The 27,841-nt window shown below is 45.1% G+C and overlaps 1 protein-coding gene across 1 annotated transcript in view; it reads left to right on the plus strand.

Moving 5' to 3' along the window:
* Positions 1-27,841, plus strand: part of SORCS3 (sortilin related VPS10 domain containing receptor 3) — a 535,770-nt gene that overhangs the window by 230,659 nt on the left and 277,270 nt on the right. Inside the window, exon 3 of the mRNA XM_054581475.1 lies at positions 4,059-4,158. Coding sequence (XP_054437450.1) covers positions 4,059-4,158 — 100 coding nt within the window. The remainder of the gene's footprint in view (positions 1-4,058; positions 4,159-27,841) is intronic.

Here is a 27,841-nt window from a genome sequence, read left to right on the forward strand (position 1 = left end):
TGTGCAGAGTTCCTGCTGGAAAGGACAGGGTCCAGGCCACCTTTGGTTCTATTGACTCACTGGCTCCTTGAGGTGTCTTCAGCGAGTGAGGCTTGTTTCTGTCAGCCTGAATGAGCAGAAACTGCCAGGGGTATGGAGGAAGCTGAGATGTGGAGTACCCTGTATTGGGAAGTCTCTACTCTCAGCAGCCACTTTTGGAAAGAGTAAAGTCAGTGTGAATCTGCTGTGCAGCTTGTAGAAAGAGGAACTGTGTGTGGTGTTGAACATACTGCCTTTGATGAGGGTTATTTGGATTCTGGAAGGAAATTTGTTGTGACACCATCATGCAGGGAGCCCTGAGAATTCAGCTCTTATAAATAAGATGTTATATATAGTATGAGGAAAAATCACTAGCTGGGAAACAGCTTAGTACTGTGTTGGTGGGATAATAAGATTTTAAGTCCAGGAGGAGCTTTATGACTATCTGAGTTAAACCTCTTGTGTCGATGATGGAATTGGAGCTTGACAAAGATTCTCTTCTTGACCAAACTCTAGTCAGGACCCTCTGAGCTCTTTTCAGCTCGTCTCTGTCCTTGGGTATGTCCTCAAGAGCTCATTTTTAGCAAGTTGCCTGTAAGTCAATTTAGCCAGAATCCCCTGAGATATGGGGACCTTTCCTATCTCATCATGTTCAACATCTGATCAAATTCCTCGGCCTCCACCAGGCCCCAAATGATATCTGATCATCCTGGCCTGCCTTCAGCACGAGTCCTGTCAGATCATTTTAGCAAAGAATTTCCCTACCCTCTTAGTCATGTTCATTTTCTGACCCCCACCCTTCTCTTTGGCTATAAGTTCCTTGCTGCCTTTGGAGTTGGACCCAATCTCTCTCTCCTACTGCAAACCCCATTGCAGAACTCCCTATACCCACTGCAAAGGTCCTGAATGAAGTCTGCCTTACCATTTTAACAAGTGTCAGGATAATATTTGTCTTTTGTAGGCTAAGAGAATCAGCTTATCCCTGCTAACATTTCAGATTTAATTCTAGATTCTAGATTCCCAGACTCAGGTTCAAAGTTCTTTACCTATACGGCAATGTCTTTATTCCTTTACATGCATACAATTAAGAAGCAATTCATGTTCTATTTGGGTTAATAGAGTATGTAAGTGACATTCTCTAGAGATTGTGGTTTCTCTCCTTCCCTGCCCTGGGTAGGATGGGAACTCAGGGTGATCGGTCATTTAACCTTAATGTTGGTCTGAGTGAATTGTATAGATCCTTCTCTGGCACAAGGCTCTGCTAGACCTTACAGTCTGTGCCAATTGTGCAGCATCCAAATGGTCAGGTGTGATTTCTAGGGGTGGCTATGTGTTGAGTTGCCTCTAGACATTAGCAGTTGATTAAGTACTTATGAGCAGGCTTGGGCAAGCTCATTTACACCTGCAAATAAAGCAAAGCAATACAAAATCAACATGTTCATTGTTGGTTTTATATTGGGCATGGTGCCAGACTCTGGGCTCTAAGAAGAAATTGCTATTGTCTATTAGGAGTTATAGTCAAGAAAGAGGTCCCAGGGTAAAATGGGTATGACCAAAATAGTAAGATAAATGCTAAAATAGAAATATATACCAGATGGTCTGAAAACAACAAATGGATTTGTGATTAAGTTGTTGGAAGGAGGGTAACATTGGAGTTGTGTGTTAAAGGTTGGCGAGAACTTTACCAAGTAGAAGGAAAAGGGCATGAACAGTTTGGGCAAAGGGAATGATGTGTGCAGAAAAGGAGAGGGATGAAAATACAAGACATTCAGGAAAGTTTAATGAGGCTGCAGAGAAAGGGGCAGAGAAGCAAGTGGCTGGAAATAAGTCTAGTATGGGAGGTTGAAGCCAGATTTTACAAGACTGAGCTTGGAAGATACAATTTCACAGTATGCAAGCAGTACATAATTACTAGGAGGGAGTGAGACGGACAGATCTGGGTGGTTGAAATATAACCTGATGGCCTCACAGAGGACGGTGGGAGGGGAACGTTTGTAAGACAAGCATCCAGTTGGAAGACTGTGGCAAAAAGTATGATGCTTGAGCCAGAGCATTGGTGTGAGAATAGAAGGACCAGGCGTCTAAGTTATTTAGGAGATAGAATCATTGAGACTTGGAGACTGAGCTGGGTTAGAGAGATAAAGGCAGCGTGAGATTGAGAGTGATTCCCAATGCCTAGGGCAGCCGGGAGACAGAAGATAAGAAGTGAGTTTGTGTGTGTTGCGGGGACTGATTATTAAAGTTAGGAGAACCAGTGACCATGTGGCACCAGTAGCCTAGGGAAAGGTTTGAGATATTAATGTTTATTTAGTCAGTAAATATGCTGAGTGTGCATGATGTATAGACTTGGTTCTGTGTATTTTTGGTAAAGGAGAAGTGAAAGTCCATTTTCCTAAAAAATCCTTTTTTAACATTTTGGTATGCTTACGCCCTTCAGGAGGTTTGCCATGTGTTATATTTTGGCATCCTTACAAATGCCTTGTGAGATTAAATTATCCCCTTTTTCAGATAAGAAATGTGATGCTCTAGCAGGTTAAGTAACCTGCCCATGGTCAGGCAACCAGAGAGCTGCAGGTCTGGAAAAGAAACAGAGATTTTACTATGGCCAAAGCTCGCATTCTTTCTTCTCGCCATAGTGTTCCCTGAAGTGCCTTCTCTGTGAGGTGCTTACATTGTGCCTGGTGAAACAGAACATAAAGAAACTAATCGTGACAATATTCAATAGTCAAATAGATGGGAACATTAGCTCTGGAGCGGAGGAGGGACATGAGTGGCTGTTGGGAAGAGGGCGAGTGAAGCGTTAATGGAGGCGAGGGTAGGTATTTAAGCTGGGTCTGGGGGCATGGACTGTGGCAGGTTGCATGAGGGTGGGGATCGATCTTAAAGGTTGTGACAGTTTGGCTACTAGGGGTATAAAGCTAATCTGTGGTTCAGGGCAGGAGCAGATCAGAGCTGGAGGGTGGTGGTGAAGGCTCAAGGAAAAGGCGGGGCAGGTAGTTACCAGGGGAGCCAGCACACAGCCAGGGTCAGAAACAGATCTGAGGCAGAATGAAGGCTCCCATGATGTCCGCCGACTATAGCGAAAATAAAAGGACTTCTGTGACTCGGTGGGGAGAGTTTTATGACTCTAGCCAAAGAAGGCGATGGCAGAGAAGGGAAGTGACAACCTGGTGATACTGGTGGTTTGAAAAGGAGGGAGGTGTGTGTGGAGCAGAGCAGGGAAGGGGAAGGAGGTGAAAGGGGGCAAGGAGCTTGGCTCCTTGAATCTGTTTGGTACCTGCTGTCCTCCCTCTACCTTGGAAAGGCGAGATGGACAGGAAGGAGCCTAGGAGCTGGCCAGCCTGTGTTGTCTGTTTTGGTGCAGGGTCAGAGCCCTGCAAGTCAGGCCCAAATGAGGAGCAGGTAGCCAGCAGGATAATTAGAATGATGAGCTATTGGCGAGCAGTTCAGTGACAGTGGCATTTTGCCCTGACACACCGTTGCTCCTATGTGAAACATCAAACTCTCTGGCTGGCGTGGCCTGGTCTGGCTATTGTCCCACCAAGCTCTTTGGTAGGGCACATCCTGCCTCTCTGACGGTCCCCTTGCTTCAAGCTCAGTGGAGAGAGTGTGAAGTTGGTTGCATCCCGGTGACCTCAGGAGGCAGCCTGGCCTCCCTCCCTGTGGCCTCCTTGCGACCGTGCCTGCCAGGGAGAATCACAGCGCCTCTCAGAGAACCCGAGGCACCGGAGGACTGAGCTTGTGCGTGGTGGGGCGGGGGGCTGGCCTTCTCCAGCAGCTCCTTTCACAGCACATCTGCACAGGGGGCAGAAATTAGGTCTCTGAGAAGGGCCAGGGGCACAAAGGCGAGTGAGCTTAGGTAGTGAGCAGATGCATTAGTCTAATTGCTCTTCTAAAATTAATGGGGCTTTTTATCTTTGAAAAATACCTTTAAGCTCTCATGTCATTCGGGAACAAAGGTGTCATCTGAGGAGAGCCTGGCTCCCCTTTAAACACCAGCCCCATCTAAAACAACCCTTGCCTTTCTCTCTCACCTGCAGATCCACAAATTATGGCACCACCTATGAAAAGCTGAATGACAAAGTGGGTTTGAAGACGGTCCTCAGTTACCTCTACGTCAATCCCACCAACAAAAGAAAGGTAAGAGAAGGGGTCTGTGGGTCCTGGGCACACCCTGTGGGGTGTCAAGGCTGCCTAGGGCCAGGAGTTGTGAAAAAAACAACAGCCATGGAATTGCTTCTAGAGGGCCTTCTTTACATGCTACGGTCTTCACAGACACTGTTTGCAATTCTAACAATAGCCTTAATAGTAGCAGTAGCAATAACAACAACAACAACAACAACAACAACAACAGTAAAATCAGATGATTGTGTAAGGGGTTCCTCTGCGCCAAGGATGCAACTCAGTGCTTTACACACCTTATCTCATGTATCCTCACAATGAATCTATGGGGTAGAAATGATCATTGCCCCCATTTTACAGATAAAGAAACTGAAACTCAGGGATTAAGTATTCAATAACTTTCTAGCCTGAAGTTAGACAGAGTTAAGGAACAGATCTAGGATTTGAAAATGGGTCTGCTTGACTCCAGGGCTGAGTCCTTCTTAGCCTCCCTGTGGCTGGTCTATGTTCTGCATATGTTTCTGCCGAGGGAAGAATAGGCAGCTCCTGGATTTGTCGTCTCAATCCGGAGCTGCTCCCGAGGCCTGGGACAGCAGACCTCCCCTCTGCCTGCCCTGTGCCTCTCTGTCTTTCCTTTCGACTTAACAGCCAGGACATGGATGAAGTGACATAAAAGTGGACTTTAGTCATGGAGAGGGGCCCTGGATTCTCTGGAAGGATGACCAGATTTAGAAAGTAAACGCTGTATGATACATTGGCTTTCGGGAGAGGTGATTTATCCTCAGCTAGGAAGGCACCGTTGTTTAGGAACTTAGGCAGGCCTCTCCCTGCCCCATAGACAAGCAAGGGATACAAGAATCTATTTGAGTGTATCTAAGAGGCTGAAAATGGAACTCCCAAGCTCTTCTGCAAACTGGTTTGCATCCCCCAATAGTTTTGCAAACCCTTTCTTCAGCAAGGTAAACTCAGGGAGTGAGCTTCAGCCCATTGTGCAAATGTCGCTGATCCCTGATTCCAACTCAGCGGAACCCTGGCGGTGACTTAGAAGGATGATTATTCTTGCTGCTTAAGGCAGGGCTGCTTTGAAGTCCGCACAACTCCTAGCCCCACCCGTCCGCCTCGCTACCACTTCTGATGTCCCTAAATGTCCCCAACAAAGAGAGGAAGCAGAATTAGTGATTTCTGAGTCAGTGTTTGTGATGGATACCCAAAGACCCAGCTTTCTCCATGGGCCCCCAAACCTCAGGATGCACCCACCAGTCAAGGGCCAAAATCCTGGTAATCAGGACAGCTGTTCAGGCATCATTACCAGTTTTAGCTGCGTAGTCTCCCTTTTCTTCGTCCCAAAGCATTGCCATTTTTGTATTTTTCAGTATTGTTATTTGAATTATTACATTTTAGAGCTGGAAAGGATGCTAGACTTCACCTCTGTAAGCAGTTATTGTTTTTGAATTTCAACTCTTTTGTAAAAATTGTTTCAAGCTCTAGACCTCCTTTCTAGCAACATGCCTCAGCACACAAAATTTGAAAACAATTTTTAGGAGTTTGTGAACAGCTCAAATCCCACCATGGACCAAAGGTGCTCATGGAGTCTGGGTTAAGAATCTTTCATCTATGCCAATAGTCTCCTTTAACAGATGAGAAAATGGAAGTCCGAGTGGCCCATAGAGTCAGGTAAAAAACAGCCAGATTAGAGCCCAGCCCTCTTGGTTCTCAGTCCAGATTTCTTTGCTTCAGATCACACAGTACACCCTTTCCTCTGCAGTCGCAGCCTTGGGTTTCAGAATAGATGACCTGGTTCTGACATGGGAGGCACGTGCTTCATGACCTTGATTGAAAGCTTGGTGCATGTCCATGGTGAACACAGGGTGAAACTTGACTGAATGGAGTCACAATGATCGATTTCAATTCTTTCCCTTCCCATCTCCCTTCCCTGAGAAGGCAGCTGAGGCCCACAGAGGATGCATGTCCAACCGAGGTCACTCAGCTGTTAGGGGCTGAGTTGGCTGTTTGTCCCCTGACTGTCAGTGACTGTGGGTGGGAAGGAATCACAGAAGGTGTATGCCCTTTGGGGGAAGCAGGAAGTGGCTATGTGATGCATGGCAGATGCCCTTCAGTGCTGATCTCTGACCTCTGTCTAGACCATAACAGAGTTAATCATATTTTCCTGTATGCGATAGATCAGTTGTCTTCATGAGGCTTTTCCCAGGTGGTATATGAAAGGGTCACACCTATTTTCATCTATTTTGATAGTCATCTGTCAGGTACGTTTTCTGTTAAACTCTTTCTGTTAAACTCCTGCAATGTCTCCTTTGGCCTTTGCTGTTTTTCTCTATGCCTGACTGTTGTAACTCTTCTTAGCACAGCCTAGAGGTGCTTAGAAGTGCAAGACATGAGGGGCAGGTTAAGGCAGATGCTGAGGGCAAGAAGGATCATAGCTGAGGTTTAGAGAAGCTGGGCGCAGAAATGCCACATTCATTTCTCCTTTGCAGAGCTGACGTTGGATCATGGGCTCTCTGGAGAGTTTCTTATAGGAATTATTGCCCCATTAAAAGTTGGGCCTATTTTCTCTTGTCTTCTCTTAGAAACACCATCAAAGCACAGCTAACTCCCACCGAAGGGGCATTACCACCTAGAAAGTTATAAGCAGAGACCTTTTCTTCACTCAACTTGGAGAAAGACAAATGACAGGCTAATGCCACAGATTTATTTGTTTTAAATGATAATAGAAATTAATTTCATGAGGAGACTGGGATCTTGAAATGCTTTCTGAGTCACCCAAGGAAAGATGAGATTAGATGCTGTTTCATTTTATTGTTAAATTTTTTTTTTAAATCATCTTCTGAGCCTGTAAATACTGATGATGCACAAATATTCTACATGGGGACTTTCTCTTAACCAGGATATTCAGTTTGCCTGCCACTCAGGCAAAATGGCTGTTAGATATAAATGAACATACTCTTATTTGTTACTTTATTTTCTAGTGTTCTGGGTCATTATTACCTTGTAATGCAATTTTTTTGTGTGTGTCTTACTTAGACACGTCTTGGAGTTTGAACCTGTGGTTATTTGGATTCTCATCTCAGCAACAGCCTTTTGATTCTCTTAGGACCCAGATTATCTGTGGCTCCTCACGTTCATCAACCAGTTCACAGTAGTACTTTCTGGCAGATTTTTCCGGAAATGTGGTGGAAACACTTGCTTTTCACTTAATAAGTAATTTATTTAACAGATAGCTATTCCTTTCCTTAGAGTCTGTGAGTATAGCAGAGATCTGGGGCCCCTGGCAAAGTAGTATTTATGTATTTGTATTGACATATTTGTTCCTGAAGCTAATTGTTGATTTTCTAGCACCTTTTTGACAACACGAACTCTCCAAATGCAGACAGCAGGTAAGCTTAGGTTAAAATTAGAAATACTAACGTGTATAGTCTCCTTCTATCAGTAATAATCTTAACATTAATTGAGTACCTACTATACTAAACTTCCTTTCAGGACCTTAATCTTTATAATCTTCAATCCATCCAGCTACTTTAGCAAGCAGGCAAGATAAGGAAAGAGACTATAATTACCCCAGAGTTCTATTATTGTAAATGGTGGGACTGCAGCAACTTTCCCATTGGCTTTATTTGGGGGACTAATTACTCAGGACACATCCAGTAATGCTTGCTATGAAATGCTGGAAGCTGCTCCCATTGAAATTGGTCTAGGCCATCCTACGATGTGACGACATCTGCACTATTTTAATGATTTTGACCTGCTCTGGCTATGTTTGATGTGGATTTCTCTATCCTCACTATTCACTTTTCCCAGCCACTGGCCAGTTAACTCATTGCTTAGTGATGTCTGCGCCTGGCACTTTGAACTCAAGGATGAGTTGTGTTAATTCTAGAAAACGGTTGTGTGTGGGGTGGGCCTCCGGGAGAAGGAGCTGTGCCATAGTGGGATCTGAACTCCAGCTCGCTGTTCACTGACTCTTGTCCTCAAGGCCATGCAGAATGGCAGGTGCCAAGGTCAAGTCCGCATTTCACAGAGCTGCACCTTGTGCAAACAGGCTGAAGGCTTTGTGCCTCACTGCGGGAGGGACATGGCTCCTGTGTGTGTTTATTTGGAAACAAATCTTTGCATGGATAGGAAAATACAGGCTTGTTATGTTCTAATTGCTCTGGCTCAAATCACCTGCAGATCTGGAAACAGTGTTTTGGAAATGGCAGAGAGCATAGAAAGGTCTGACTTCCAGGGAATGTAACCAAATTACAGCAGGGTGGAGGTGTATGTGCCTCTGGGCATGTGGGAGGACTGTGAGGTCTGACATCAGACTAAGATAATGACTTCTTGTTCTTTTAAGCTCCTAATAAGTTCCAGGTACTGGGCTAAGTTCATTTCTACAGTCTACTCTAGGTTGCGCTACTAACCCCATGAGCCTGGTAGCTTTATCCCCATTTGATGGCTGAGAAAATTGAGGCTTAGGCAGGTGGGCCTCTTGCTTTTTAGGAAGTAGCTGGTAGGAGAGTGTCCAGGATCCCCATTTACCTTTGTCACACCACTAGTCATGCTCTCTGCTCTGATCTAATACAGGTGAGCTGCGCCTGCCGCAGGTATAAGGACTAGGTTGAGTGCCGTCATCACTCAATTGGTAATAACTTTGCTGCCTGGGGTTTTCTGCCCATTAGTGTGAGAGGATTAGCAGTTTCTTGCAGGGGGGAGGGGAGTGTTGGAGCCTCCTTTCCTAATTGATTTACCAGTGAGAGGGATAATTACTTCCAGGCTACCCTGAAGAAATACAGTGGGGATTGCTACTCAGATTTCCCTGATGCGCAAGCTGCCTCTGTCAAGCTGTTAAAGAGGCATTGTGTTTATGGTTGGATGTTGGTTATTCCTGTATCAGTCTCTTAATACAAAAGCATAACCCTGAGCTATCTGTGACGCCCTGGCAAACCTCAAAACAAAAAAAACACAGGATTTGTTTTGGACCCTTGCTTTCCCTGATCATGTCTACGGAGATGGTTAGAAGGGTCAGGGGAAGTGAGTGCTAGAGTAGTACACTTCCATTTATGGACAGTAAAATCTCTTACACTAAAGCAAAGCAAAGCAAAAAAAAAAAAAAAAAAAAGGAAAGAAAGAATTTTAGGTTGTTAAGCAATCTGTTAAATGTCTAATGCCTAATTCTGAGCAAAGTGTTTTGGAGGGAGATTCCTGCTTTCAGAACTGTAATCTACCTGGGTAGACAAGATGCCCGTGGGAAACAACTGCATGCAGAGACATGAGATCTCAAATTAAAATGCCTAGGAGGGCCAGGCTGGTAATGCCAGTGGGCAATATCGGCCAGGTGGGGACTCAGCCAGCCTCTGTAAAGGAGCTTCCCCTAATCAGATGACTGTTGTCATGTGAAAGAGAATAAGCACAGTGCAGCTGTGACATCATTGGCATCATTTTCTGATTGTTAAGAGGTTTTTTCCTCTGCAAATTTTTATGTGAAACTTCTGTATTTTGAAACATATTAGATAGGCTGGGATGTGGAGTGCGGGGTGTGGGGGCTGGCAGGCTGTCCCAAATCTACTTCAATCTCTCGTATCCAGTTGGCATCATGTTCCAAAATCTGAGTAGTAAGTTAGTCTCTGGGTGAAAATTTAGTATTTATAAAGTGGCCTTTGGGGCTAGAGGATAACAGTAGCCTCTCTTGCTGGGGGCCTGCAGTGATGCTTTTATGATCTGTGTGAGAGAGAAACTAAGTCAAGCATGGCTCCCAGAGTCTTCTCCTTGACTCAAAGAAACCACATAGTAGGCCTGCAATGCCAGACCTCATGTCATTAAAGGATGAGACCACTAGAGTAGCAGGAGGAGGTAGATGGCTGCTTTCTGGTCCTGGCTCTGCCCCTGAGTAACTGAATGCTATTGAATAAGCCAGTCTCTTCTCAGAGCCTCCATTTCTCTGTTTGTATAATGGCAAGGTTGGGTCCAATGTTTTTGAGGTTCCTTCTAGCTCAGGTTGTCTGGATTGCTGCATTTGGATAGTACCTCTCAGAGGACTCCATGATAATATTTGATAATATGTGGACTTGGCCTCAGTTGGAAGACAGGGTCCCCCATAGCTCTTGGTTCCATGGCCACACGGAGGTCAGCTAAGCCCTGCCATGAAGGCCAGCTTTTCTGAGCTTAGAGTTCCTTGGTCAGATGGCGGCATAGTTCCCTTGAACCCACTGGCTCTGCCGGTGCAACTCAGAGCAGCAGCATCTTCGATGGCACAGGTGAGGCATTCCACCAGGATAAGCCAATGCAACTTTCCTCGAGGATCACTGTCCTCATCCAGACATGCATGGCCTGTCTCCTGTGGGAAACTGAGCTAGAGATGCTGCCTGGGTATGCACTGGCACCCTAGGGGCAAGGATACCAAGTGTCACAGTAGCAGGCAAGGGACCGGCCATGCGGCACCATGCTCCTCCTTCATGGTCCCCTACTTGCTGCAGCCTCAGCCAGGCATCTCATCTCTGTGGGCCTTGCTGTCTCCCTTCAGAAAATGTGCATAATAAGCTATGTGTTAAAGAGTGAGTAAGAGGAGTCTCCTTTAGTGCTAATTATTTGTTTCTGTTTTCACATGTAATAAGTGTCTATGATATTAATGATGATGATGATAATAATAATAATGAGGTAGTATTTCTTGAGCGTTTATAATGTGCCAGAATTATGCTAAATGTTTTATGTGAATTAACTCACTTAATACTTCATCAACAATCATTGGTGCTATCATTATTCTATTTACAAATGATGAGTTTGACCCCAAGATGCCAGTGACCTGCTTACATTTGGCTGCTAATAGTCACTTCCCTTGGTCTGATGTGCTCATATAACTAATTTTTGCTCATATTTAATTCTTAGACTCACTACGTGTTGGAGTAAAGGGGCCCTCAGAGTCTGTGCAGGCTCTCATTTAACAGACAAGGCCCCTTGGGGACTGGTCCCAGGTCCCAGGGTCATTTGCAGCAGACCTGGCGCTAGAACTGGGCCTATGGGACTCCTAATCCAATATTCTTTGCCCAGTCCACAGGCAGCTGGAACATCCAGACCTGATGGGGACCCCCGACTGGGTGTAGTGGTGAATGCAGGCAGGGAGCAGTGGAGGATACATACTCCCCACTCGCCTCACTGAATGTGTGTTGTAGCTGCAGGGTTTTGCAAACATCCATACCCTCTCGGTTTTCTGGTGTCAAAGCCCCAAGGATACTGCAGTTGGAATCCCAGTACAGATGGACCTGGATGAGAAACCAAGGGCCTGGGATCTAAGCTGCCTTTCGTGTGCTGGAGGCACAGAGTAGCACGGCCGTGGTCAAAGGGCTGGCAGAGAAGCCAGAGGCTGGGTTCCCTGGGGAGGAGATGTCTAGGAAGGAATTGGGATTTTCAGTTTAGGGTTTTCTCTTAATTAACTATGGGACATTGGGAAAATCATATTACATTCCCAGAGCCTCTGTTTCTCAATCTGTAAAATGGGGATAAAAAAAAAAATCATTCCCCTATCCCCTCCTTTGGGGAGCAACATTAGGACAGAATGAGAAGTGTGATGTTGCTTTGGAGGAAATAGACTCTGGAAAGGGAGGGGAGATGGTGACCACTCAGATGGAGCTGGCATCGAGATGACAGACCGAGCCAGGCACCCGGGCTGCACCCTGGTGCTGACTGCAGGGGCCGCCGGGGCTCGGCCGCCTGCTTCTCGCCTTCCCTGGGGAGGACGCAGCTCCCAGAGCCCTGGGTTTTTGAGAGTCTCCTATTTCACCCTGTCCCAGAGGCTCACTGCCACCTTCTTGTTTCCAATCTCTTCCCTGTCTCTTAAAACCAACCCTGCTGACTGCCTGAGAGAGATGGATTATTCTGCTGATGGAGAGAAATGGCCCCACACTTGTTAATTCACAACCACCTTGCTTTTCTGGCCTCATAAATTAACAGTTACCAGGAGCCTAGAGCAGTGTTTCAGGAGATGCATTTAGGGGTACGTGCATGACAGGAAGAGGTGGAAAAAGGAAAAGAATAGGATTTGGGTCAAACCCCCTCCTCCCTGCAGTTTAGTGATTCTGAGTCCAAGCCTTTTTTTCTTCATGGTATGTCCTGAAAGAGAGCCAGAAATCAGCATAAAGGGGCTCTAAGAAGACAGGGGAGGAGAGGTAGATCAATGAGGCAAAAGACACTGGTTTACAAATCTCCATTTCCCTCTGCAAGGGTGACCCCGCAGAGGGGAGCACATGAAGTGTGGTTCAATTCAAACTAATCACTTAAAGGAAAAGGCATCTAGAGTGATTCTTGGAAATTCAGTCTTTAGTCACAAAGTCCCTTTCTCAGCAAATATATGTATGTGGTTCCCTGTATAAATTACTGCAGTGTGCTCTAGCCAAGAATTTATTTAAAGGCTCATTAAAATGATTACTAGTTTTTTCTTTTGCATTTTATTTGGAAATGGGAAGCATATAAACCTATGGCCTGGCTTCTCTCCAAAGTGCCCTTTGGGATTTGCATTGAGTATATCATTTTTTTTTAAAAAAAAATAAAGGTATGATTTTCAGTAAAGATTAACCAGACATTTAAAAGGAATAATAAAAATTAGCCACTTACTGCGCTTCTTAGTGGTTTATGGCCTAACTTATTTTTTTAATTTGATTTTTATTGGTTTTCGGTTCTATGTGCGTGTGCACATGAGCATCTGTGTATATAGAAGATGTTCAACAAAAAGCATTCTGAAAATGTCCGAGTTAAGAAATAATAACAAAAACCCTGTTCTCCTTCTGTGCAAGCTCTGGTTTGTAATGTCTAAGAATTGAAAGAAAGCCTGCATTTCTGGGTGGCCACATGAGATACTGGTTCTGCCTTGCTGCCTGGCTCGCCGCGGGGGACCCTGGCTGATGACCACAGTTGCTCAGTAAGCCTCTGAGGAGGAGTTCCCACTCAGGGGTGGCTGGCTGGCAGCTGGGGATACAGGCTGAGGCCGAGCCAGTACCAGGAGCGGAAGGACCAAGGATCCAGCCCAGAGGAGAGGGCTTTGCACTGCAGCATGAAAGTGTCAGGCTGGGTGAAAGAAAATGACAATGTGACAAACCCTGATGGGGCTTCTAAACCGGGCCTGGATGGCCAGTGGAGAGCATGGGGATTTTACACTGTAATGGCCTTCAGAAAGGAAGACCATTATACCCGAAAGAGTTAATACAGCACGAAACTTAAGAAAGATGCCATCCTGTGGCATGAGCAGAGCTGGGAAAAGGTAGAGGCAGTGATCCGGCGGACTGTGGAAAAAAGCTTGGGATTTGGAGAAAGAGGGAAAAAGGACAGTTCAATATAGGAATGAGAGTGTGGAGGTTTTAATAGGCATGTTTGGTTTAGCAGTTGTAATTTGGGAGATAACAGGGGACTCGAGACTGAAGACTCCCAAACACTCGGGAATGGAGTTAGTTAGGACTCCGTGGAGAAGGCTTCTGAGCAGAGGTCGATAGCATGAGAGCTGTGTATAAGAAGGGCTGACAAAAGCATCTTAGACTGATGAGGTGCCCATGTTAAGTATCCCACTCCATCTCTCCTCCCCTGCCCTGCCCTCACTAGACCTCTGGGTGTCTTTTCTGAGTGTCACAGGCAGAGCAATTTTAGCCAAGAGCTTGAGAAGGCAGGGTGATGTGTTCTTGCTAATGTTCCAAGGCACAGTTATATAGCAAGTGGATCTCGCTGCCTCCGAGGTGAAGCTATCTGTAACAAAAACCACCATCATCACCAGTAAAAGGAAGGACTCCATTTTTTTTTTTCTTTCTGGGTGAGCTCAGCCAAGCAGAGATTGCTATTGGCATGCATGCCTTGCCCCCTGCCCATCCCCCCATTACTGGCCCAAGGTCCAAAAGACAGGCGTCATTGCTCCGCACACACTCTGCCGGTGAGCGTGTCCGGGTAATGAGGGGTGAGCGTCCTGGGATCCCTGGGCCTGCCAAGTGGCTCGGGGCAGGTTTGGAGCGAGCAAGCCCCGGTTTCCTCACGGTGGGGGCTGAGCCAGCAGTGCAGAGACACTGACCTCAGTGACAAATGAAGGTCTGGGCTGGTGCTGGCAGCCCCACGCGGCGGCCCCCAGGAGCAGAAGCAGACAGTCAGCCCTGTCACTCCACAGCACGCGTCTAACTCTCAGAAATGGCTCTGGCTGTCTTATGATGGCCAAACAGAGGAAAGAAATGAACCCGCGAGGATGAAGGGGGTGGATGAAGAACACATGCGGATCTCTCCGCTGCCGCTGCCAGGGATAGGGAAGCTCCCCCTGGCTCCCTCTCAGTGCCCAGCGAGGTGACGTGGTGTGGAGTGAAGAGCTTCCCAGCACAGCCTGTGCCTCACTTGGCCGTGTGACCTTGAATATATTGTTGAACTTATTTAAGCCTTAGTTTTCTCATCTGTAAATGGGGCTCCAATAGTATGTATACAACTAATTTAAGAATTAAACAACAATGTATATAGAGTGCACAGAATAGATGCTCGACAATGTGTTCTCCCCACACCTCCCCCTGCATTAAATGAACCTTTTCTTGGCTTTTTCCTTTGCTCAGTGATACCCCCTAGATGCCAGGTATGCTGTGTAGCTGAGCTATCTATCCCGGGAAAAGGGATCTCTCTGCCTCAAACTAGCATGAGGCAAAGAACTTCCACCTTATGAAACACAAAAAATCTGCATAGCTTCTATTTCTCTGTCTATCTACCTTCTTGTGCTCCCTCTGTTCTCGCTGATCCATTGATTACTTCTCTCTCACTTAATGAAGCATAAATTAAAAATGAGAGGTGCCAGCTCTAGGCCTTCTGGGTAAAGCAAGCCTCTATCCATTATCCCCCAAGTCCCATGGGGCAGAGAGGGCTGCTGGCACAGGGATTCACATCCTGGTCCCCTGGCTTCCGAGCCCCAGCGGCTTCTCCAGCATTGTACCCCGTCCCCCGCGCCCCCCGACACCACCTCCATCTGTGCGGACACACCTCAAGGTCCTATTATCCTTGTCACTGCCGCCACACACAGGTGGGGCTCCTTGCTGGGTGAGGGGCACTGTGCCAGCCCAGGGAACACACAGGTGCTTTAGGCCCAGACGCCACATTGACAGATGTCGAATTTGAGTGGAACTCTCATGTGGTAGGCAGCACGCAGAGAGGACCCAGTGGCCCAAGTCCTCAACAGCTACAGTTGTGGCAGCAGCTACTAACTATACATCAGGGCTGGGTTCTAATTCTGGCTTGGATGTTATAAGGAAAAAAAAATGCTAACATTTACTGTGCACTTACTGTGTGTCATGACGATAGTTTTACAGGAACATTTTTCTCATATACACATGTATACGGTAAGTACAGTTATGATCCCCATTTTAAGGGAAAGGAGGTGGGGGAGAGAAAGAGCGACTGAGGTTTTCAAGGGAGTGGGGGAGAGGAGCTCACACTGAGGCAGAAAGATGAAGTGGTTCTAGCTGTGAAGTGGCCAAAGCAGGTTTTGAACCCAGACTCTCCAACTTCAAAACATACGTTCTTAACACGGTGTCTCATAGGCTTCCCCTGTGTCTCCTGTGGGCCTGTGCTGGGGAGTTACGGAAAGTTCTTTCTGCTGAGGGAGAAGTCAGAGTGGTACAGCGTTGCCGAGGGTTCTTACACACAGGACAAACAGTAGACTGGGATGGATGGCGCAGGACGCAGCCTGTGGAAAATGCCTTCGCATTCAATAATTCGGCAGAGCAAGCAGCAGGGTCTAGGTCCGGAGTCCCCACTCAGGAGCCCCCACTGGGTGGGAGCTGGCTGGGTTCCCAGGGGTCTCCTTCCACGTGGGCAGTAAGCCACTTACTGCAGATATTGTCTCTCTATCTTAGCAGCTGGTGGCTCGGGCGCACTATGGCATACTTTATTTTTTATTTTTTTTTGTTTTTAAAGATTTTATTTCTATATATTTAGAGAAAGGGGAAGGGAGGGAAAAACAGAGGGAGAGAGAGCAATGTGTGGTTGCCTCTCCTGTGATCCCTACTGGGTGCCTGGCCTGCAAACCAGGCATGCACCCTGACTGGGAATTGAACTGATGACCCTTTGGTTTACAGCCTGGCACTCAGTCCACTGAGCCACACCAGCCAGGGCTACATTATGACATATTTTTAAGTTTCTGTTTTCTTCAGGATAATGCTAGTACCCACTTCATAGGCTGATAGGAGGATTAAATGAGAAACATTTGCAGATGTGCAGCCAGTGACCCACACATGGTACTCAGTAAATACTATTTACTGTTACTCTTATCATTGTCCTAATCTCAGGATAACTGGCTCCCATAAATAGCGTGTAGGCCCCTGTTGGATCTACCCAGTTATGAATGGCGCTCAGCCTGGCTAGGCACTCATGGGTCTCTCTCCAGCCTGGGGTAATCTGTTTGGAGAACTGTTGATCTGGTACGTGGCTGGAAGCTGGTCTGGTTCAAGTCTCTCATTAAACTGACGAAGAAACGAAGTCCCAGTGGGGAGAGTCTCACTTATTCAAGGTCGCACAGCCAACTAATGGCAGAACTATGGCTTTAGAAATTTCTGGCTTCAAGCCTAGTGTTCTTCCTATGAAATTGCTCAGAAAGCCAATGCATGATACAGGCAGAACTGGGTGGACAGGTAGCTCAGGTAACAATTAGCAGCTTTCAGGTGCTCACTGTCTCCGTCCAGTAAAGCCCGAGTTTCCAGAGCACAGGGAGTAGAAGATGCCAGGTCAGCCTTTCAGACCACGGTGACTCTGGTGGGAAACCTGCCAAGGGCATGTGGCCAGGGATAATGTCCCCAAAGCCAAGGTGGACCCAGAGTGGCCACGGGCAGCAAAACAGGAGCATCTGAGTCAAGGCTGAACAAAGAGAGAAAAGGTCTGAATTGAGCTAGCTTCCGAAGAGTGAGAAAAGGCCCCACACAGCAAGACCAGCCAGCAGGGAAGAAAGCAGGGAGACAGGCCATGGACTAAAATGCAGGCTTGGCCATGGGCTTGTGGACTGAGACTGTGAGGTTATTGGCAGCACATTTTTTATTAGGTACCTTTCACTTGCTGGGGGGAAGGTAGCAGGAGAGGCACTTGAGTGATTAAAGCAGTCAGCAGGCCAGATGAGAAGGACAGCCACATAAGAAGAGCAGCAGAGATAGGATGCAATTATCCAAAGTGGTCTTTGGCCTGAACCTCGAATCTTCAATCATCTTGGGGAAGTCAGTGACAGCATATATATGCATGGGAGGTTTCCCGACTTTACTCTGGACCTTCCAGAGGAGCGAGCTGATGTCAGAGCACAATCTCAGCTCGCAGCTTAGCTCCGGAAAGGCAGCTTAGGATAACGAACTGCTGGTTCCCTGGGCTCCACCGCCCTGCCTTGATCTCCCATCACAGAGCATCAGCATTCGCTAGCTTAGGGGAGGCTAGCCTCACAGACACGTGGTTGTCAGAAGTTATTTCTCTAAGAATATTCCCCCAGCATGAATAGCTCCCTGACGTGGCTGTCTGGAGAAACTGCCTTGCCTCGGCTGGACCCCAAGCCAACTGTTAATGGTTTGAAGTGCTCTGTACTGCTGTCTTTCCGTCAGCAGCTATACAGCCTTTCTCTGTAGTCTCACAGTTCCTTGCATGTGAACTCATGCTTGCTGAGTTTACTCTGAAGTCTTAGGGCCTGGTTCTCTCGAAGTGAAAGGAAAGAAAGTAGTGAGGAAATGGGCCATCACCTCAGGCATCCTCTCAGAAAGGATACAGTAGTGTCCCCTTCTCTGCAGGGGATACATCCCAAGACCCCTAGTGGCTGTCTGGAACCTTAGAGAGTACTGAACCCTATATATGCTACATTTTTTTTCTATATCTACCTACCTATGATAGAGTTTTATTTGCAAATTCGGCACAGTAAGAGATTAATAACAATAACCAATAATAAAAGAGACTTATAACAATATACTGCAATAAAAGTAACATGAATATAGTCTCTCTCTCTCTCTCTAAAATATCTTACTGTTTTGTACTTACCCTTCTTCAGATGATATGAGATGATACAGTGCCTACACGATGAGATGAAGGAGGTGAATGAGACCTTATTAAGGAAAATAAAAGTTACTTGAGCACAAGCACTGTGATACCACAGCAGTTACTTTGATAACCAGGACAGCTACTTAGTGACTGACAGGCAGGCAGTGTATACAGTATGTCTGCCCTGGAAAAAGGGATGATTCATGTCCCAGGAGGGACTGACCAAGCAGGACTGTGTGAGATTTCATCGCATTACTCAGAACAACACATAATTCAAAACATGAATTGTTTATTTCTAGAAGTTTCCACTTAATGCTTTTGAACCTCAGTTTTGACCATGGGTCACAGAAACCTTGAAAAGCAAAACCACAGACGGCAGTGGAGGTGGGGGGGCTACAGTATAGTCAGAACTTGTCATTCATTTTCAGGAATCATAAATTTGATCATGCCAGTCCTTACTCAGAAGCTTTCAAGAGCTCCCCAGTGTCGAGGGGAAAGTACATATGTGTGGTACAGCAAGTGGTTCTGAGCTTAACTGCCCAGCCTTCTCTGTGCCCTGCCCAGCGGTATCAGTCCTAGGACCCTGGACAAGCTTTAAATGCTCCCAAACTTAGGCCACCATTTATAGAATAGACATCATGATACCTGCTTCCCTCAGTGAGGATCCTGTGGCTGTACAAGGTACAGAAAACTCTGCCTCACCTGGCGGAAGCATGGGGAATTCATCACTTCATGTGACAAAAATCTAAAGGTAGGGTGATTCTGGGTTGTTAATGCATGGGCTCCATGACGTTGTTGGGGACCCGTTTCCTTCTGTTTTTGTTTGTTTATTTTTTGCTTTGCCATCTACAGTGTTGGTCTTTGTCCTCATCTTGGATAACAAGATGGTTGCAGAGTTTCTAGGATCACATCCAGACATGAAAATGTTAGAAGAAGATTAGGAGAAGAATAGAAGAAGAATAGGCTTCCAGAAGGATGGAAGTGTTTCTGGAAGTGCACAGCTCCCGGCACTGTATCTCAAGCTCACGCTCCTGCTGCTGCGAGGCAGGCCAGGGGAGCTGGAGCGGGGCCCAGCCTCCTCCAAGCTCATGGCCACACAGAGGGGGGCACCTCAACAGCATATGTGTCTGTCAGGAAGAAGGAAAGGCTTGGAGAGATGCAGTATAGGCAAGCAACAGTACCTGCCACACTGCCTCGTCGCCGTCTTCTGAGAATCAAGTGAGATAAACTATGTAAATCATGTAAATATTAGCATTTTTCTTGTTTACCATCATTCCTTTGTTTATGTCTTGGCTCTCACTGATCTGTAATCACTTTACCTATCAAAATCTTACTCCTCTTCCAAAGTTCAGCTTGAATCTTCCTTCTTCCATGACATTTTCCCTGGCATCCCAGTATTTTACTCCCTTTTCCCCTCCCAGAAAGAACTTCTGCCCCCAGTTCCGGAAATGCTAGAGTAGGTCTATGGAGTAACTGCATCAGATAACTTGAGGAAACTTGAAGAACATTGATTTTCAGACCTCAGTCCTGGAGACTGTGATTCTGCAGGTCTGGAGAAGGTTTGGGATACGTATTACACACAAAGAATCTCCGGGGCATTCCTGATCAATAGGTAGGTTTAGAAATAATTTCTAGAATTTATCATTTGGGCTTTATCACCCACTGAAAAATAGTGGATAACTTTTCAAGTTCTATTCTTGGCTGGATAGCAGGAACCGTGTGTGTGTGTCTGTGTGTCTGTGTGTGTGTGTGTGTGTCCCTGGGGGTTTCAATGTGTTTTCATTGAGTCTTTTGAGTGTATGGAATTAAAAAAAATTTTTCCAGACATTTTCTAGATGTGTGGATAAATGTGCTCCTTTCATTGATACCCCTGATATTCTAAAGCTTACAACCAAAACAAATTTGCTGGTTTATTCCTCTGCCAATTCCTGCCAAAAACAGACCTGCCTCCTCCTGTTCAGCTGTAGACTTGCTGCCCAGAGTTTCTATCCTTCTTTCAAAATTATAACCAGTTTAGGAGGTCTGGCTGTGGTTGCCTTTAAGATTGCAGAGTCGGAAGAAGTCAGAATTGACTTAACATTATCTCTGAAAACAGTCAAGCCTGGGAAGGGGTGCTTTTTGCACAGCTTCCTTTTACCAGTGATGATCAGAGAGGCAAATTACTGCCCTTTTTGTTGGCGATGCAGGGAGCTCATGGGGACACTTAGTAGCAGAGTAGTCGTCTGGCCTGCAAATATTCCCCAAGTGACTGTGGTGCATGTTGGCTTGATGTGGGCTCTGAGCGGGACTGTGGAGGAATAGTAAATAATAGCCACAACATGCTTACCGTGTGCTGTGGTCGGGGCTATGTCTTTAATCTTCAGAAGGGCCCTGTGACCCTTGTGGGTTAAGCACTGTTACTACTTTCATTTTGCAGCTGTGGAAACTGAGGCCAAGGAAGGTTGAGAAATTGGCCGCAGTAGAGGTTCATGACTTAAGTTTTATAATCAAGTTTGAGAGACTCCAGATTCCCTACTCTTACCCACTCCCTCTACTGGAGTTCTAGAACACATGCATCAGTGCTTTCAAAGTCAATGTTATTGATTCTCAATTCTGGCTGCCCTTCAGGGTGCCTGAAGGGGCTGTAAACCCCCCCATGCCCAGGCCTCATGAAGGGAGTGTTTTAATGATCTAGGGTGAGGCCCTGGATTGGTAATTTGTAAACTTTCTAGATGATCCTAATATGCTTCCAGCATCCAGAACTACTGGTTTAGTTGGAGTGAAGAAAACTTCATTCATCCATCAGATATTTTACAGTGTGTCTTTGTGTCCTGGACCTTTGCTTTTACAGAGGCGTGCCCAGGAGGGTGATGTGTGGATCACAGAGGAAGGCAGCACTGATTTGACCTGGAAAGGCCAGGGGGCTCAGAGTGAAGTAATATTTAAGCTGAGTCTACACATCGGTAGGGGTATACCGAGGACTAGTGGTGGTGGGGGGTTCAGGAGTGTTTTCTGGGCAGAAGGAACAAGACGTGTGATGGCACAGTCACGTGAAAGAGTAAGGTATGTTCAGGAAACCCCAAGAACTTTGCGGAGGTGGGTAAAACAACATGTGAGGATTTGGCAGAGGAGGAAATAGAGGTGATACGCGGCCATGTGAATACGTGTCACCTGTACTGGGCTAGGAATTTTTTCTTTACTTAAGAGAATAGGGAGTCATGGATCAGATCTGCATTTTAGAAAGATCATTTGGGGAAAAGAGTAGAGGATGGTAAAACTGACAAGAGAGAGTCCAGTACGGCGTTGCCTTATACAAGCAAAAAGATTAGAAGTCATCTGAATGCCCAACCCTTAGAAATTCATTAGCAAATTAAATATACATTAGTTTGATGGAATACCATGTAGTGATGAGATATTATCTTTGTTTATATAAAAAGCAATTTATTATGTAAGTTGTAAAAGGGTTATAAAACTATATGTTTGAAATAAAGCAAGCAAAAAGAAGTGTCTGATATGATGCTGTAGGCAAGGGATGGCGAGGGCATGGACTCCCGCAGTGGTAGAGGGATGGTGGGGGGTTGGCCATGGGCAGTGCTGGAGAGGTGGAACCAACCCACCTTGGGGCTTGCTTGGATGTTGAAATATGACAGAAGGTTTTAGGGTGTTTCTCAGGATTCCAGGTGAGTGGCTGGGTAAGTGAGTGGAGGTTGGCAATATTAATAAGACATGAATGGACTACAGAAAAATAGGAAGTTTTGGACAAAACATAATTCACTTGGTTGGGCATGTTGAGTTTGACACTGTGGGACATTCAGGTAAGAAAGCTTTTAGGCAGGTGGATTTATAAGTTTATATCCTAGGAGACAGGCTTATGCTTAAGAGCACAACTAAGTCTTGACAAACAGATAAATTCAACAATAAAGTCTGTTTTCAATTCCTGTTATTGAACGTAGGATCAAGTGCAAATAACCCCAGCTCATCATCAGTTCAGCAAACATTTATTGGAAACTTACTCTGTGGTCAGCTCGATGCCGGGCACTGGGATCATCAAGACCAATGGGACTTGATCTCTGTCCAAGGAAACATTTCATAACAGAGATATGTATGGAGTGCTTAGGTAACACAGAAGAGGGAGTGATTGATTTTACCACAAGTGGTTAGAGGAAGATACAGAGCAGAGGTCACATTTGACTAGGCCTTAAAAGATGGGTTAGAGTTTGCCAAGTGGACCAATGTTTTATGCATTGCGGTTGCATCTGAATTTCCCTTTAGAAACTAGTCATATTGCAGAAAACATGGATATTAATTGGAGTGCCAGGGAACTGAATATTAAATCCATTCGAAGAGCCTAATTTAAAATTAAAGAAGTCCCTTCCTAAGATGACCATGAACCTGAATATGTTTTGTAAGCAAGCTTGAGTTCTCCCTCAGTTGGCTGAAAGCTCATACCACCTTCACTTGCCACGAGGTGAAGCAGTGTGGACTCCTGGAGTCAAGGTGGATGGTGCCTGTGATAGGTTTCCCTCCAGTCCATACCAGCCAAGGCAAGCTTGGGTCTTGGAAGGATAAGCCTTCCCCAAGGTCCCGGCAGATGTCCCATTTCCCTTAGCTGCTTTAATAGGAAGGGGTGAGTCAGTGCTAGCTCACCTCCAGGCGGCTATTGAAGGTCACTCAGCAAAGTGGTGGCAGAATCCCACTGCCATATGCACCTTGCCACACCCCTGGGCCCTTCCAAATGCTGCCTCCTCCTGTGTCTGGCTGCCCTTCTTTGGCAGCGCTTGTGTGTACTTTTACCTTTAATTACAAGGCACAGCGGCGAGGAGTGGTTAGCATCCGGATTCCAGTGGGGATGGAAGCCAGCCAAGTGGTAGATGAGTGACCTGGTGAAGGATGAATGACAGGCAGAGTTTGGACTCCAGTCTTCCTCTTTGATTCTGCCACAGTTGAATGTGTTTTTTGCACTTCCAGGGCTCTCTGTATATCAGGAGCCCACTCAATCTTCTTTACTGTGGTGGGTACTTTACATTTTTGACTGGGAAATAAATATAGTGCAGAGACCCAAACCTTCTCAAGCTGATAGGACTCTCAGTAGTTGGCGGGTCAATTTATAACCTAAGGCTGGGCTGTGCTTTGACATCTCCCAATTGAATGGCCTTTATGGGCCAGGGAGGAGTGCTTTAGGGGAGAAGTATTATATGAGATAATTTGCTCTTATGCAGTTCCCTTACCCTGCTCGGAAGTGGCCAGTGATTGTTGCCTTCAGGGTTCAGGCCAAATTCCAAAGCATGGGTTAAATATACTCCATAAACTGCACAGCACTTCCTCCTGCCTCATCTCACTGGTACTCTTCTACCCTTGTAGAGGCCTGGCTCTCCATGTCCCCTCCTGGCTCCCATGGCAGCTCTGTGCTTAAGGGCATCAGTGTCTTCCCAAAGTGCTACTTCCCATTCTCTCTGCACTTATTTAAATCCTACCATCTTCAGATCCCCATGCAGAAATCATCTCCTCCAAAGCACCTTTACTAATCAGCTCATTTAATGTTTCCTCTGCATTGGCTGGCATTGCCACTTCGTGTGTTATCTTTTAATGTTTCTGTCTCTAGAAATGTGACCAGCTCTCTTGGGGCAGGCACAGCACTTTTTCCATTCGTGTACCCATTGTAGTGCCTGGTGCAAAGTCGCACATGCCTTCAGAGCACAGCGGTCGTGTTGCTGCCTTGCAGGGAAGCCGCAGTGCAGGTGTGGGAGGCAGTTCCAGGGTTGCTGGATCCCAGCCACCTGTTGATGGGTCTCAGTGTTTCCCTAGGCAAAGCCTGTGGCTGGCTAACTAATGAAGCGGCTTTTGCTTCAGCTTCTATCCCAGTCTCCCAGATCTGCGTTCCTGGTCCAGATGGCACCTGAGCTTGGCTGTTCCTCCTGGACTTACCTCCTGTATTCAGCATTCTGCTGGCCTCTCCTGTCATTGCAACAGGACTAATGGCTTCCAGCTGTAATAACGTAGAGTCTTCTGCTGCCAGAATTCAGAGCCTCGTACCTTCTGCTGGGAGGAGAGGGTAGGGGAGCATTTGGGGTGGAATTGATTGCTTCCTCCTTGGTACTTGTACAGCATTCTGTTTATCTCCTGTCCTAGCATGCATCTCCCTGTAGCTCAACCACTTACGTCTCTGTCTCCCCTTCTAAGCATTACATGCCCTGGGGCCAGAACCGTGCATTGTCTCTCCCGACTTACTGGTGCTGAACACAGTGCTTGGCACTGAGTTGAGTCACTTCAGCTAAGGTGAATTCAATAAGCAACTATTAAGTGAGAATGTCCCAGAAAGTGTCCAATCCAAGCAGGAGAGGCACCTGAACTCCATAGTATGTTTCTGCAGCTACTCTACCCCAAATCCTTGAAAGTGTCCCCATTGGGCTTGATGCTCCTGCACAGCGGAGGGTTAGGGGACATTTTGTGACCTCTGGGTGGCAGTACAACTAGGGTAGCAGGCGGCCAAAGCAGGCCGAAGTGCGAAGGCTCTGAGGGTCTGTGAAGTGCATGCTCTCACCTAAAACCTTCTCCAAAAACTAATTTTCTGGTGGATTTTCACACTGACCCTGTTCCAAAAAGTTCAAAGAGATTTGGGCATGTGGATTTCTTTTGCTCCACGGGGTGAAAGATAAGCCACACTTTTAAAAATGTTACTTTTTTCTTATTGAAAAATTAAAAAAAAATTTGAGAGATTGAGCTTTAATCACTAGACTTTGATTTCATATCAATTATTATTTCTGGCTCTCTCTACTGCGGATCATGGAAAAATGCTGGATTTTACACAACCCAGGGGAGAATGGGCACAACCTTGACCTCATTTGGGGATTGTTTTCACTATACCTGGCCCTTGACAAGCATTTGTCTGGCTTATCTGGAGCTGGCTGACTCTGCACCTGTCTTTATTCCCTCTGTGATGATTTGGGCTGAGCTCGCCTTCTCTAGGTTCTCCAGGTCACCAGCTCTGTTCACTGTCACTGCCAAGTAAATTTCTGCTCTCTGCACCCCCTGCCCCGTGCTCCTTATCAGACTCAGAGAGCTGCAACCTTCTTACTGCTATGGAATAAGATTTTAAGGCATTGGACTCTGTTCTTTTCAACCACAGCACCAAACCTATGTACTCCTGCTCCGTTCCCTGGGCCAGTCTAGACCTTGGAGAAGAAAGCAAAGATGATTTCAGCATTGGTTTCCAAATACAAGCCTCTTTCTCTTTTTGCTCTGGCTCTGTTACAAAGTAACTAAATAGTTGTAAGGTCCCCACTGGGCCAAAACAGAGTCCAGTCCTTGGAAACAAAGACCTGGCTGCCTGTCTGGAAAGGTTTTTAAGGGGAATTGGGACTTGGCTTTTGTTTTGGCCTGATGAGTCTGGAGCGCTGAGAAAGAAGACACAATTTTATGTCTTAATAGGTTATCCTGCTGTGTTAAATTCTCAATAAATCACCCTGCTACAAGGACAGGGATTGTCTTTTCTTTTCTAACGATAAAAACACCTTGTATTCATCAGAGAGGCAACGTAGAGCCAGGAGGAGGGGGAAGGCGATCTAACTAAAAGGTCAGGACCGTGGAAGGGGAGTTGTGGATGGAACTTGGCCAGTGGAACCAGTCGCTGCATTTTCCAAGGACTTCTGGGAGTCAAACGCTGTAGTTAACCGGAACACCTGTCGAAATATTTTGGACTACTGAAAATTTTAAAAGTCTAGTATTTACTGAAGAAACTGGATCCCTGATTCAAAGTTTTCCCACCAAGAAGTCACCAGGCCCAGATGGCCTCATCAGTGAATTCTTCCAAATGGTAGGGAAAATACAGCACAAGTCTTAGAGAAATTCTCCAGAGAATAGAAAAAGGGGGAGGTCTTTGCAACTCATGATGAGGACGGCATAACTATGATACCAGAATCTGAGAATGACATTAAAAGAAATAAAAATTACAGATTAATTTCCCTCCTTAACATAGATGACAAAATTCTTCATAGAACAATACTAGTTCAAGCCTGCAAAATATTAAAAGGATAATATAGCGCAACCAAGTTGGGTTAATTTGAGGAACGTAAGATTACTTAAACATTTAAAATCAAATTTAATTCACCACAATTACATAATAAAGGATAACATCACATGCTAATCTCAATTGATGCAAAAGAAATATTTGCTAATACTCAACAGCAATTCCTGATAATAAGTGATAGCCAACTAGATAAAAAGGGAACTTCCTTAATATGATAAAATATATATTTTAAAAAGCTACAGAAAACATCACACTTAATGGTGAAATTTTGAATGTCCTCTCCTAAGACTGAGAATTGGATGAGAATGGCCACTATCACCTCTTTTATTCAGCATTATAATGAAGGTTCTAACCAGTGTAAAAGGCAAGAAAGAAAAAAAAATGTATAAAGATTGGAGATAAAGAAATAATAAGATAATTTTCCATGTGGAAAGTTCCAGTCTGTAAATAAACCACTAGAGTTTTTGAGTGAATATGGCAAGGTTACTGGACACAATGTCTGTATATAAAAAATATTTCTACATGGTGGTAACAAGCAAATAGAAAATAAAACATATATAATGGTTCTATTTATCATAGCACCAATACATATGTGTTAAATATGTTGGTAACATAATAATGTTATAGATAGAATAATGATGAGCAAGGCCTCAATACAAAAGACTTCAAAACATAGCTGAGAAAAATTAAAGAAGGCCTAAATAAATTGGAGAGAAAATCATATTATGGCTAGAGTGAGTTGAAGATATAAACATGTTAATTCTCTCTGAAATTCATCTATTAATTCAAAACAGTTCCCATAAGAATCCCAGTTGACATTTTCTATGGAATTTGACAAGCTAATTCTGAGATTTATAGAAAAAATGTAAAGTACTAAAAATATATAAGACAATCTTGAAAAAGTCAGTTGGAGAAATTATACTATCACATTAAGACATTGAAAACTCCAGCAGTTAAAACAGTTTAGTATCAGACCAGTGGAACAGAATAGAATAAATAAATAAATATCTTAATGTATCAGAAAAGCGACACTGAAATGCAGTGATAAAAAGGTTAAATTTTTAATAAAGGTAACTTGGTTTATTGATTATCTAATTTAAAAAAAATGATTTTTGACTCCTGTCTCACTCTCTACACAAAAACTATTCCTGATGGATTGTAGATATAAATGCAAATGTTAAAACCATAAAGCTTCCCAACAAAAGCCAAAGAGATTACCTTTATGGCTTCTGGATAGGCAAGGATTTCTTATACAGTCCACAAATCTTTTGATTGGAAAGGAAATACTGGTAAATTGAACTTTAATGAAATGAAAACTTTTTATGTGCTTATATATTAAATAATACTTCTGTTCAACAAGATAATTTATAAGAGGGTGAAAAAAGACAAGCCACTTAATAAGAGAAGATATTTGTAATACATGTATCTGACAAAGGATTTATATACAGAATATATAAAGAACTCCAGAAATCATTAAGAGAAAGACTGGTAACTCAGTGGAAAGATGGAGAAAAGACTGAAATGTGTTTCACCAAAGAAGATATCTAAATGTCCCAGAAACAGGAAAACTCGCTCATCAGTCATCAGGAAATGCAAAATGAAACCTTTCTGAAATCCCCTTATATAACCAACATATTAGCTAAAATACAAAAGCTAGGCAATACTAGTATTGGCAAGGATGCAAAGCAGCTAGAACTTTCATACGCA

Source organism: Pteronotus mesoamericanus, unplaced genomic scaffold (genome assembly GCF_021234165.1).
Source record: "Pteronotus mesoamericanus isolate MK-2021 breed Mesoamerican mustached bat unplaced genomic scaffold, CSHL_Meso_final contig_657, whole genome shotgun sequence".
NCBI classification, from domain to species: Eukaryota; Metazoa; Chordata; class Mammalia; order Chiroptera; family Mormoopidae; genus Pteronotus; species Pteronotus mesoamericanus.